This window comes from Brachycentrus maculatus, unplaced genomic scaffold (assembly GCF_059751285.1).
Source record: "Brachycentrus maculatus isolate JH-2025_06_01 unplaced genomic scaffold, ASM5975128v1 h1tg000454l, whole genome shotgun sequence".
NCBI lineage: Eukaryota > Metazoa > Arthropoda > Insecta > Trichoptera > Brachycentridae > Brachycentrus > Brachycentrus maculatus.
In genome coordinates, this window is record NW_028281201.1 from 1147515 (window position 1) to 1160741 (window position 13227).

Below are 13227 nucleotides of genomic sequence, written 5' to 3' on the forward strand. Positions count from 1 at the left end.
CCTTCCCTTACTTACAGCTTTGATCAATAAAAAAAAAGAATCAGGCAAACGTGTTTTGTTTTTGCGTCACGCAAAACTGGTTTTGTATTTTTGTTAATTAAACTGTTGATGATAAAATCTTGAGTTATCTAAGCTAGTCGTGTTTACATTAATAAACTCAAAAGTGGTCTTTGCAAATGTTTTATTTTTATATTTAAATATTCGATCACACTAACTTAATATAAAGTATTTTATATTTTTATTTTTAATATAAACATATTTGTCTGAAAGCTATAGCTACGAAAATTATATTGTTTACATCACGCGCCTTGCTTCTTGGCACTAGGTTTAAGTAAATTTATAAATGGAGAATTAAATACTATATCATTTACATATTTATATAATTATAGTATTGAACATTTTAAGATTTTTTTAAAAACAATAATTACAAATAAAGTTGTATTGGTTAATTATTTGTATAAGTTATAGGTAGTTTTCTAAATTACATACTTATTTTTTACTATGTAAAATAATCACTATCCTTAAAAAATTATTGTATAATTACACCACAAATTATGGTTGTTAAAAATAATACAATAGTTATTTAATTTATCGATAAAATTTTAATATTCACACTTCATTTTCCATATTATAATATTCTATACTAAATAAATGAATAGTATTTTACATACAGGGCGTTTGTGCACTACAAGAAATTTTACCGTGATAAAACGGATGATAGGCTTGGATTGGCTTGTGCTTTTATCCATCTTTCTTCGGATCGGTGCTCTTGATCGGCGCGTGATCATGTTGCGCGTAAATTCGATCACGATAAACTGTTGTAGTCGCTTTTATTTTTCAAAACCGGACTGCCGGACGGTAAAATTCCATGTAGTGCACAAGCGCTTTTAGGGCGTTTGTGCACTACACGGAATTTTAATGTCCGGCAGTCCGGTTTTGAAAAATGAAAGCGACTACGACAGTTTAGCGTGATCGAATTTACGCACAACATGATCACGCACCGATCAGAAGAAAGATGGACAAAAGCACAAGCCAATCCAAGCTAACAATCGTTATAAAATGCTAACTGACGTGCCGGACGGTAAAATACTGTGTAATTCCATGTAGTGCACAAACGCCCTTATACTATTTCACCAGTAAAATTACATGTCATTAATATTATTTTTCATATAAAAGATTTTTCTGTTACTGAAAATAATTATTTCTCATCGACGCACCTAACTAGCCAACAATTTGATCTTTAATTTGAAAACAAAATAATAATTGGAAAGCTTTGTATACTATGAGTACACTTTTCACCAATTCTGCCGGTGAATCTCTTAGTAGCAATTATTGAATATAAATTTCACTTTATTTTTTTATAATCTATCTTATCTTATCTGTGTTTTACCTTAACCTATTTTTTCTACCAATGTGAATTCACATTCATAGGGCATGTTGATATTTGCTCATAAAATTATGTATGCTATTTTTTTTAATACATTGACAATTAAGAGTACACTAGAAAAGATAATTCATATATATTTAATATATTAATTAATTGACACATTTTTCTTACAAAAAATTGAACACATTATCGAACAACAAAGGGATCTATCTAAGAACACAGTAATTCAACAGTAAAGTAAAGTTGACCATGATCATTTCATAGATTTAGACCTGGCTATGCTTTTCCAAAATCATATAAATGAATACAGTAAAACTTCGACACAACTGACCTCTATGATGAACTTTGGATATGACAAACAAAAATAGGGTCAAATGTAAAAAAATTAAAAACATCCTGTTAATTCTAATACATGCTTAATTAATACGATTCTTAATACATATTATTATATTCAAGTGTCGCCGCATGTAAACAATTTTTAACGACCATGGTAATCACAAACAAACTTTGTTTCCTTTTTCAAAGCAGGATTACCAAAAACAAGCGCATCGATATCAAACAGCGATGTTACTTCACGATTATTGTCCGAAGACAATAAATAGAATTTATTTTGTGTTTCATATTGTTTATATATATTTAAATACAGTGTAAATAATATTTTTTTAAGTTTTTTAAATTTATTTTAAACCTTTTTTTACATGTCTGGCTTTCAGCTTCATCGGACACCCTCTTCCCCTTATTAGTCCGTTATATGGAGGTTTTACTGTATTCCAAAAAATATTAATATCTGGTTGTTCAAGAACGACCCATGTCTTATCTCAATGCATATGATGGTGGCCAGAGATGGTTAGTCAACTAATAATCAAGTGATCTAGCAATAAAAAAAAAATAATATTATTTGTGGTACGTCAACAACTATCTTGCCATTTAAGGTGTCATTTATTCCTTTAAAATAATGACAAAGCTGTACCGATATCTACAATGGCAAGAATTGTATTTTCTATTTGTAAAAGTATGCTCAAGACGTCTATATAAATTACAATATACTCGGGAGTATCACATAGAGGTTTCTGTAGAGGTTTCTAGTTCATTAGAGTGTCCATTTTGAATCAATCCGTTTTGGTCTTGCTGGTTATTTTGGCGATCTCGGGATCCCCACGCCAAACTGAGACAGTGCCTCATTGACTGGTCCAAAGGAGGAATCAGGTGACGGGGAATAAGAAACGTTGACAGGTTGAACAGATCGATGAATACTTTGTAGCGGTCACTGAAAGAACACAGTAAATTGGCATTATTTGTGCCGTGACTTTGCAAGACCAATTTGACAGTTTATCAGTTGGAAAGACGTTATCAAATGAAATAATTACCACAAAAGAAATTCAAACATATTTCTGTATCAAACTATAGCATCAATAAACATTGCATAGACAGGTGTCATGGCGTAGTTGGGTAGACGCTCAACTGCGAAACTAGCGTTGCGAGTTTAATTCCCGCCAATTGCAAAGTGAATTCAAGAAAGATTAATTTTCAGTTGGTTTGGGTGTTTTTATGATGATTTTTTTACATTTACCTTCCCTATCCTTATTATCCTACATGCAGACAACCCTCTTAAAGTAGGGGTTTTGAGGGTTAATCCTTTTTTAAAAAAAAGGTTACTTTGCTTCCATTTGCAAAGAATTTTTAAACCAGGTGGTTATCAACACATATTTTTTAGAAAGTTTTTTTTTTGGAAATTTTATCATTTTAAGAAATGGGTATTTATTTATTGTGAACAAAAGTAAAGTTAAACGTAAACTTACTGTGTGTATTATTTTATAGTAAAATCTCCACTAGTGACTTAATGTACATACCTCAGAGTAGACCGTAAATATTGATATCCTGAAGAACCACCCGTTCCTAATTGTTGAGACCCAATCATCCTCTGAACCATTATTACGTGGTTATCTAGAAAAAATATTTTTATATAATCCTCACATTCAGTTCTATTTAACTGGCTAGTAAAGGTACTACATGATATATATTGAAGGTGTTTTAACTGAGACACCTACAACAGACTTACAATATAACTGTTTTTTTTATCCGAAGGAAGATAGAAGTCTGATCATTAGAGGGCTTACTACCTGCCATTTGGCTAGGTAAAGTGATACCTTTGAACTCTTGGGTAATATTCACCATTTTTCCCACTAAAGAACATCTATTTAATTATGGCTGCTACATATTTCTTTAATAGCTGCTAGAAATACACAATGAAACACGTCTTGTCATGTTAATTGTGTGTTTCGTGCTGAAAACATTAGGATTAACGTGGTATGAGTGTTTTTAGACCTTATCTACACCCACGACCCTTATACACACCTGCGTATGGCACGACATAAGGTTAATTACTTCATATCTAAATCATTGTCTAGGAATTTAAAACCATAAGAAATTACGAAAATGTCGAGGTTCTTAGGTATCCCTTCACATTAATATACGTCTCATAAAATACAATAAACATAAAACACAAAGTGAAACATTTGTGTGTGACCCGGTCATGAGGGGTTAATGGTGTGTTACCTTAATAATTTATTTGTTTCTATACTTGTATTTTTATACTTACATCTCCATTTTGTGATGAGTGAATCAATGTCCATCAAAAGCATCAATATTTGATGAGGCTGGGAAAATCTTGGTTCATCTCTGTAGAATGTTATCATTATAGCACCTTGGAGAGCCTGGTGAGTGAATCTGCAATAGAAAATGTATTTTATGGAGATTTACTATAAGTTTAGTTGCGGTAATGAAAGTAAAGTACTTTCTTTTTACACAATTTTGAAATGACACATTACAAAAAAAAAAGAAAGAGAAAAAATTATTCAGTAATTTGGAATATCATACATCCCTCGCAGTACAAGGTGCAGATGGGTATACAGAAGGAGAGTTGGTGAATTATTTTTGTACTCTTTGATTTTGAAGTATTTTTTAAGTAAAATTAAGATACCACAGTGATCGGTAACGTTCAGGGACCTGACAGTGCAGTCGTGAAAGTAGAGTAAGATTGTTTTTTTTTTTTTTTTACTACCACAAAAAATAAATTCAAACAAAATATTATAACTAACTATGAGTGCTAACTGAGCAAGATGCATCTTTACACACTTAGGCTGCGGGTTTTGGTCGTGGAGAGGATCTAGGCTCAGTTCTTGGTTATGTTTTGAGCATTGGATTCAGTATAGGGTCCAATGTGCGAAGCATGTTCGGAACTTGGCTTAGGGATAATTCACGACTATAACTCTAGACCTTGCACACTCTTTACTCTAATACAAAATACACTAATACAACACACCACACCACACCACACCACACGCCACATCAGGCAACCACATTTTATTTTGAGCTTAATAGTATTTTCACTCTTTCTTGTTGTTATATATATATTACATATATTGTTGTATAAAATGTGAAATCAGTAATTGGCCTCAATATCGGCTCCTTATATTGTATATTTATATTATTTTTGTTAACGGCTGTTGATTTCCAATAAATAAAATAAAAATAAAATAAAAAGTAAAAAAATTAGATAATAAAATATGTAAAAACCTTCTTTCCCCACGGGACACTAAAGCTTCATGCGCTTCCGGCTCAAAAATAGATCTGTATACTTCCTTTCTATTCTCCACATCTAACATTATGTTCTTTGTAACTTCAGTTGATTCACCCTGTAACAACAAAAATTCAGATGATTGGATTAAAATTAAGATGAATCCTCACCTCAACTATTTTAAGTAAAGTGAAATAAAGTTTTTCAACAAGTTTTAGAGTTTTTTTTTTTATTTTTTGTTATCAGTGGGAACACGGACAATAGAGGAAAGACTTTAATCATTGTCATATTGTTAATTTTGGGTTTGTGTTTATGAATTTATTTTGTTTCAAAATGCTGTATTTGATTACTTTTGAATTTAATAAATTTTAGAATTTCCATGTTATTGTTGTTGCAGTGTGATTGTTATCTTTTAAATGCTTAGCAAACTCTGAAGAAAAAAAAACATTATTATTATTCACATTAAATAAATAAAAACAAGAAACATCTGCTTCATCATCTTCATCCTTCAAAGCCCCAAGGACACAACTCTAATATTTAGACTTACCGTATGAAATATGTTTTTCATACAGTGTTTGAAAATGATGTGGAATGCATCGAAACATGTGTCACAATAGATTTTTAGGAAATATTAATATTAATCATGTGAAATATAAATAAAAAATACCATTCATTCATTCAGGTTTTATATTATCCTCATAACTTACCTGCGCTAGTTCAACCTGGTCCGAAATCAACTTGTCAACAGCCGTCTTGAACTTCCCCCAAAAGTCAAATCCATCATTCTCCAATCCTGGAGTTCTCTCCAGCCACTTCTGCACTAGTGTGATCAGGGAGGGCTCCTTCTCCGACCTTTCTATGGAGCTCATGGCTTCTGGATCTCGGCCGAACACATTGGAGTAACGCTGGTTATATTTAACACGGTGTTCGTGCTTTACGCCTATCTGAAAATATCAGAGCAGAGAATAAGACAGTATTGCCTGCAGTCAAGACCTGTGGGCATAATCTTTTGACATCTCAATGTAGTTGAAGAAGAATATGGAAGTCTGGGTATTTACAGAGCTAATGACATAGGCTGGTTAACACGTCGACTCCCGACTACGAGATAACTCGTAGATTGCGTTATTTGCTAGGACGTCGATTACAAGGTATTGTACTGTGTTTACTTGCCATATCGCTCACTCCTTTCAACAACGTCATTTATCAAAAAACTTGATTTTTCAGGAGAACGTTTTTAAAGCTTAAGAATATAATAAAATGTATTGAAAATAAATATCAAGCCACTTTTTGAACTTTTTACTGGGCAACGGATCTTTTAAGGTAAAACCTGAATGTTTTTTCTCCATTTGAAAAATATTTAGTATATTTAAAAAAATTATTATACCTTTTCTTCAAAATGCAAAAAAACACATTCTGCCCTGTAGCGGGTAAATATTAAGTTAAAAATAGTACATTTTCTGGGCATTCCGAAAACATGCACAATTAAAAATTGACAATTTTTGATTTATGACGTTGTTGAAAGGAGTGAGCGATATTCGTGCAGCTATGATGAAGTTCCTAGTATAAAAGTGTTAATATAGATAGATAACTTCTAGGTAGAGAACAAAAATCAATGCTGGCTTACATGAACAGAAAATTTATTAATAAATTAACAGAAAACATAATTATAAAAAATTATTCATCTCAACAAGTAAAAGAATATTTGTAAGGTTGGCATTTTAGTGCGTCATTCTGAAAATTGCCATTTCAGTCAATATGTTAAGTGATACTGATAACACATATGTAACATTCACCATTCTACTCATGATTAACAACCACACTACTCAAATTTTGGGAGTCATACATATATGATCAATCTTGTGACGTTCCATGATTGAGTTTACAACAGCCATCTATGATTGGATTTAGAATGCTTTCATTAAGCAGAGACCCTTTTATTAGTATGCATGATCTGAACCCGGATTATTTAACACACTGGGAGATGCCTGAAAACATGATTTTCAATTTCAATCGCCCGCCTTTTCTTCAACATTCCGCGCTAACCTGTATGGCCTACGCGCACGAGAAAAGAGATCTGTTCCAAAAATATTTTATGCGTACCGGATACACTAACAAATTTTCATCAGGTTTCATACCTGACAATATTTTGTGACAACAAACGTTGTGATTTTTTTGGTTGTTTATAAAAAATATGGCTGAAAATAACCAGAAGGTAGGGTGGTAAAAGCAGTTTATCTTTGACCGGTTATCTTATTCGCAACCTTTTGATAACTCCTAAATAACCTCTATATTCTTCTACATAGATGTAGGTATTAATATCTCAACATAGACGTTGAGATATTAATATAAATCACTCCTAAGTGGACAAAACCCAGATTTGAGAACAAGTATTTGAACACACCCATTTGCGTGTGTTGTGAATAATTTACGCAGGCTGAAAAAAGAGAAACCAATTTCCAGAATGAAACAGAACCAACTAACTAACTAACCATCACACTGCTTCACCGCAGGGGTAGACAGAGAGAATAGAATGCCTCACCCCTCTGTCCTTGCACACATTGTTTTCCTCTTCCACGTTCATGCATCTCCTCATACATACCCGCCTATTGTTTTAACTCCTAACCTGACCACTTTCACGTATTTGGCATACTTGATCTTGCCAAGTTTTCTCAGTCTTCCTCTGCTCCTTTTTCCAATTACATTCGCATCATAAATTTGTTTTACCATAATTTCCTCACTCATTTGTTCTACATGTCCAAACCATCTCGATACACATTTTTTAATTTTATCGATAATGCTTGTCTCAGTTATGCATTCCTTCCTTATTTCACTATTCGAACATCTATCATACATCGTTTTGTCACACATTCTTCTGAGAGATCGCATTTCGACTGCATTCGGTCTACTTTCATCCTTCTTTTGCCAACTCCATGTTTCACTTCCATACATTAGGGTCGGAACCAGGACTCCATTGTGTACTGCCAGTTTAGCTTTCGCTGATAGATTTTTATTTGCTATAACTGATTTCAGTGCACCATTCACTTTGTTCCCAGCATTCTCTCTTCTTTCTATGTCTTTATCAATATTTCCATTCCTAGAAAACATATTCTGTCCCCAAATAAATGAAATCATTTACCTGCTCCAAAATCTCTCCATTTACCAATATTTCACACTCAGATCTACATTCATCTCTTTTAAAAACCATAATTTTGGATTTGCCGAATGAAACAAACAGCATGTATGAAAAATCTCATCAAGTGCTCTCTATGATAATAATTATAATAATAAACCCTTATCCGCACCTCAATGGTGCATAGGGCACTGCGTCATATAAACGCAGTGTTATCTTGATTGTTTACACATGAAGGAAAGGTGATCAGCCCTCAGCTTCAGGTACCAGTCCAGGGTAATATTGAATAAATATGACAGTGAAAAAATCACTTATATTTATTTTAACCCCCTTGGGAATCGAACCCGGGACCTCCAGAACGGTAGCCGGTAGCCGGTAGCGTGCTGACCATTACACTACGGAGGCGGACAAAATAAGATGATAAGATATCAATATAATCTTGATGTATAGCTCGTAAGTGATGTAAATCCAGCATTTGTGAATAAAGATTAGGATATGTTTAAAATGTTATAAATGCATAAAAAAAAACTTTCTCCAGTTGGCTAGGAGGTATGCAGATACCCCATCTGCTTAGAATGACAACATTCTCAATAACAACGACCTTCAATAACACATTTTAGCATGACACAAGCATTCGCTGATATAATTATCACGCAAGTAAAAAAATTATCACATATTATAAAAAGAAACATGCTATTGTGTATGGGTACATTGTGCCACTGTTTTATAAACAAATCTGTTGATCGGACGATCCCCAAACGTATCTGACGTAATACGCGATAATGTATTTATGTTTGAATCTAATAAATGTGTTATATTATTATCTCAATGTGAACAACTGCTGTAGCAATATTTAATTCAATTTTAAGTAGTACGTTTATCTCAAAACTTAAAGATTTCCATGTTTTCTAACTTGAACATATGTAAATAGTGCAGATTCTGGAATCATCTTTAAACGGAATCTTCTTGAAATGTATTTCTATTTAAATTTAATTATGTGTTATATTATTATCTCAATATGAACAACTGCTATATCTCATTGATTACATTTTAAGTAGTACGTTTATCTCAAAACTTAAAGATTTCCATGTTTTCTAACTTGAACATATGTAAATAGTGCAGATTCTGGAATCATCTTTAAACGGAATCTTCTTGAAATGTATTTCTATTTAAATTTAATTATGTGTTATATTATTATCTCAATATGAACAACTGCTATATCTCATTGATTACATTTTAAGTAGTACGTTTATCTCAAAACTTAAACATTTCCATGTTTTCTAACTTGAACATATGTAAATAGTGCAGATTCTGGAATCATCTTTAAACGGAATCTTCTTGAAATGTATTTCTATTTAAATTCAATCAATGTGTTATATTATTATCTCAATATGAATAACTGCTTTAGCAATATTTTATTCCATTTTAAGTAGTACATTTATCTCAAAACTTAAACATTTCCATGTTTTCTAACTTGAACATATTTAAATAGTGCAGATTCTGAATCTTCTTTCAATGGGAACTTCTTGAAATGCATTTCTATTTAAATTCAATCAATGTGTTATATTATTATCTCAATGTGAACAACTGCTATATCTCATTGATTCCATTTTAAGTAGTACGTTTATCTCAAAACTTAAACATTTATATGTTTTCTAACTTGAACATATTTAAATAGTGCAGATTATGAATTTTCTTTCAATGTGATAATGTAAATAAATTAGAATTTACTTTATTTTCCATCAAGCGGAACTGCAAACTTTGGAATCCCGATGCTGGACACAAGTACTCCCGGAAGTCCATGAAGTCTAGCGGGGTCATTGTTTCCAGAATCATCACTTGGTCCACCAACAGCTGAAAATAAAAATGTACATTTGTTCTATTTAGACATTTATTTAGATTGAAATTGAAGTAATCAGATGACGTACACAAGTCGCTGATATAACAGACAGTATTAAAAAAATTAATTGGCAGTTGGCAAATCATGTTCTAAACGATTTATATATGTATATATATATATATATATATATATATATATATATATATATATATATATATATATATATATATATATATACATATATATATATATATATATATATATATATATATATATATATATATATATATATATATATATATATATATATATATATATACAAATAAATATAAAAGAAACAGTGTACAAGTTATTGGGTTTTGACAAGGATAGGGGTGGGGGTAATGGTGTTTTAAGGAGGGGTAAGAGCAAAGAAGGGGATAACTGTGTTTAGGTTGGGTTGGATTTTATGGGAAAAATATTAAATGTGAGATGTGAGTGGATCAAAAAACAAAGTCTTTTTATTTCTCAAAATAATATAATTTTGATATATTTTTTTAAAATTCTTTAGGGAGTTTATTGAAGTGTTTAAGAAGTAAGTTTTTAAAATAATAAATATTATTTTAAAAACTGCTTTCTACGGCGATTACTAAATACCAATTGTCACCTTTAGTAAGAATGTGAAGGCCAGTATGAAACTGAATCCATTTTGAAATAATTCAGAGGCCATAGCGGTATTAGTCCGTGGTTTAGTGCTCAACGCTTCAGTAGCTTTCATCACTTAAGTAACGTAATTGACTAGAAATAGATAAATATTTCGATGGAAAGAAATTACAGTAAAACCCGAACAAGATTTTTGAGAAAAACGTTTGTGGGAATACATTTTTAAAAATAAGCAAAGGCTGAAGAATACGTTTATTATTACATAAAATTATTAAATAGTATACTCGTAAATAACCGAATTTTGATTTTAAATTATTGAACAGTCAATAAAGTATACAGTACTGTACCCGTGTTGCTACTGAAGTACTGTAATATGTATTAGATTGAAATGTAAAAAGTTGCAAATAATGAACATATACCTTACAATAGGGGTGGGAAAAGTTCTTTGCTGTCGGGCCACATTATAAAAAAAAGACCGCGGGTCACTCTAAATACATTTTTATCTTGAAGTTTTTTTAAATATTCTTTTATATATTTGTATCGCACTAAGAACCAATTGTTCGCCTCCGGTGGTACTCTCAATAAATGTATCTAATTAGATCAGTGGTCGGAGAACTTTTTTAACCATTACCGCAAAATATTTTTGCGTAAGTTGATATTACCCCTTCCCTCCATTTTAAAAAGAAGACAATCAATGTATTTTTTAAATAAAACTTATTTATTGAAATAATTTACACGAAAAAAGTATGTAATAGACAAACAAAATAAAATTCTCAAATTGCATCAAACGAAAATTCAGGTTTTCAGGTTTCCTTTTCAGTTTTTTGAGAAGTGATGTTCGTGTTGCTTCATGTTTCATACAAGTGCTTCGAAATTAGAACTTTTTGATGTAAGAGCAATTTGAATAGTCTTTAGCTTTTAATCGATTTATGAATTGTTTAAGTTTGTAAAAATACAAGCAAGTTTATGAAATAGCAAACTAGAAAAATTTCCTTATTACCACAAATATTTTTTTTACCCGGTTCCCCGACTAGACGTAGACAACTACATAAGAAGCTGAGAAAATCCTGTATTGTGACCGAAATTATGATTGTAATATATTTTATAAAACACCCCTGCCTTAAAGAAACCACGTTTCTTTTAGGATATTAATTATTGACGGATATTTGGCTCTGTGTGGGTTTGACGACCACTGATTTAAAATCTCGTTTTAATACGTACATTATAAGTATATTGTTTATATTTTAAAATTAAGATAAAAATGAACAAAAATAGTTTTTATATTATAAAATTAAGAAAAAAATTAACAAAAATATTTTCCGAGTGCCATGACGTCAAATTAACATACGAGTTAGTTCGAAAACAGCCGTGGTTTATCACGGAATTAATTGTTTTGAAAAATATGTTTATATTAGATAAGTGTGTTTTTAATGACCGCTTTCTGTTTATTAATAGTTTATTATTTAATTAACGCGATTGATTGCGTAATTTCACAAAATGGACCATTATAAAATATATTTCAGTATAATATCGAATAAAACACACACATCATTTTTGTTCGATTTTTTTTAATCTGATATTCGAAACTTTTTACCGATGTACCATAAGTTTTGTAACCTAATTCGGTTATATAAGCCAAAGAGCTTAATTCGCACATTGCAACGATTTTTTTAAAATAAATTTATTAGTTACTTTAGAAACTTATCATTTCCTATTATGTACAAGGGTTTATATTATATTTAGTTTATATGTCTTTAAAATGATAGCGAATATGTATAGTTCATAATAAATTAGTCAAATTGATCCCTAAAAACAATACAAAAGATACAACAATACAACAGACACAACTACCGCTATGTTAAACAATATCTCATTGGATATTGATCTGTTTCATGTGTCTGAAGGAGTTTTCCGAAGCAGCATTCTTCTACACCTTTAGCAATAGTATTCTTGCATATTTTCGATTTTAATGTATTTTAATGTATACACTTTAAATTTTAAGTTTGTAATGTGTAGTTTAATTTTAAATAAATTGAATTGAATGGATTCAACATCTTATATCAATCAAGATTTACATTACAATGATAACAATTTTTCTTGAGAGTCAAATCTGTGTACAAGTTTAGGACCCATGGTCCAGGGTATTGGTAAATACATTTTACAGGAAAAAATCAAAATTAATTTTGGCGTGATTAGCTTTAAGTGATCCAATTCAAATACCGAATTCGTCCAATAATTGACGCGATTAACTTTAAGCTATCGAATTCGAAAACCGAATTTTCATCACCTGGCGTGATCAGTTTTAAGTGATCGAATTCAAATGCCGAATTTGTGCACTGATTGGTGCGATTATCTTCAAGTGATCGAATTCAAATACCGAATTCGTCCAATAATTGAAGCGATTAGCTTTGAGCTATCGAATTCAAAAACCGAATTTTCATCAGTTGTCGTGATTAGTTTTAAGTGATCGAATTCAAATGTCGAATTTGTGCACTGATCGGTGCGATTATCTTCAAGTGATCGAATTCAAATACCGAATTCGTCCAATAATTGAAGCGATTAGCTTTGAGCTATCGAATTCAAAAACCGAATTTTCATCAATTGGCGTGGTTAGTTTTAAGTGATCGAATTCAAATGGCGAATTTGTACAC

General features: G+C 31.3%; 1 protein-coding gene across 1 annotated transcript in view; it reads right to left on the bottom strand.

Moving 5' to 3' along the window:
• Window positions 1-1349: 1349 nt before the first annotated feature.
• The window catches only part of LOC148302415 (tryptophan 2,3-dioxygenase-like), a 28962-nt gene continuing 17084 nt past the window's right edge, over window positions 1350-13227 (bottom strand). The window contains exons 4-9 of the mRNA XM_088271637.1: window positions 9826-9948; window positions 5672-5908; window positions 4964-5082; window positions 3987-4114; window positions 3238-3331; window positions 1350-2654 (exon numbers count right to left, since the gene is read on the bottom strand). Coding sequence (XP_088127763.1) covers window positions 2444-2654; window positions 3238-3331; window positions 3987-4114; window positions 4964-5082; window positions 5672-5908; window positions 9826-9948 — 912 coding nt within the window. The 3' untranslated portion in view covers window positions 1350-2443. The remainder of the gene's footprint in view (window positions 2655-3237; window positions 3332-3986; window positions 4115-4963; window positions 5083-5671; window positions 5909-9825; window positions 9949-13227) is intronic.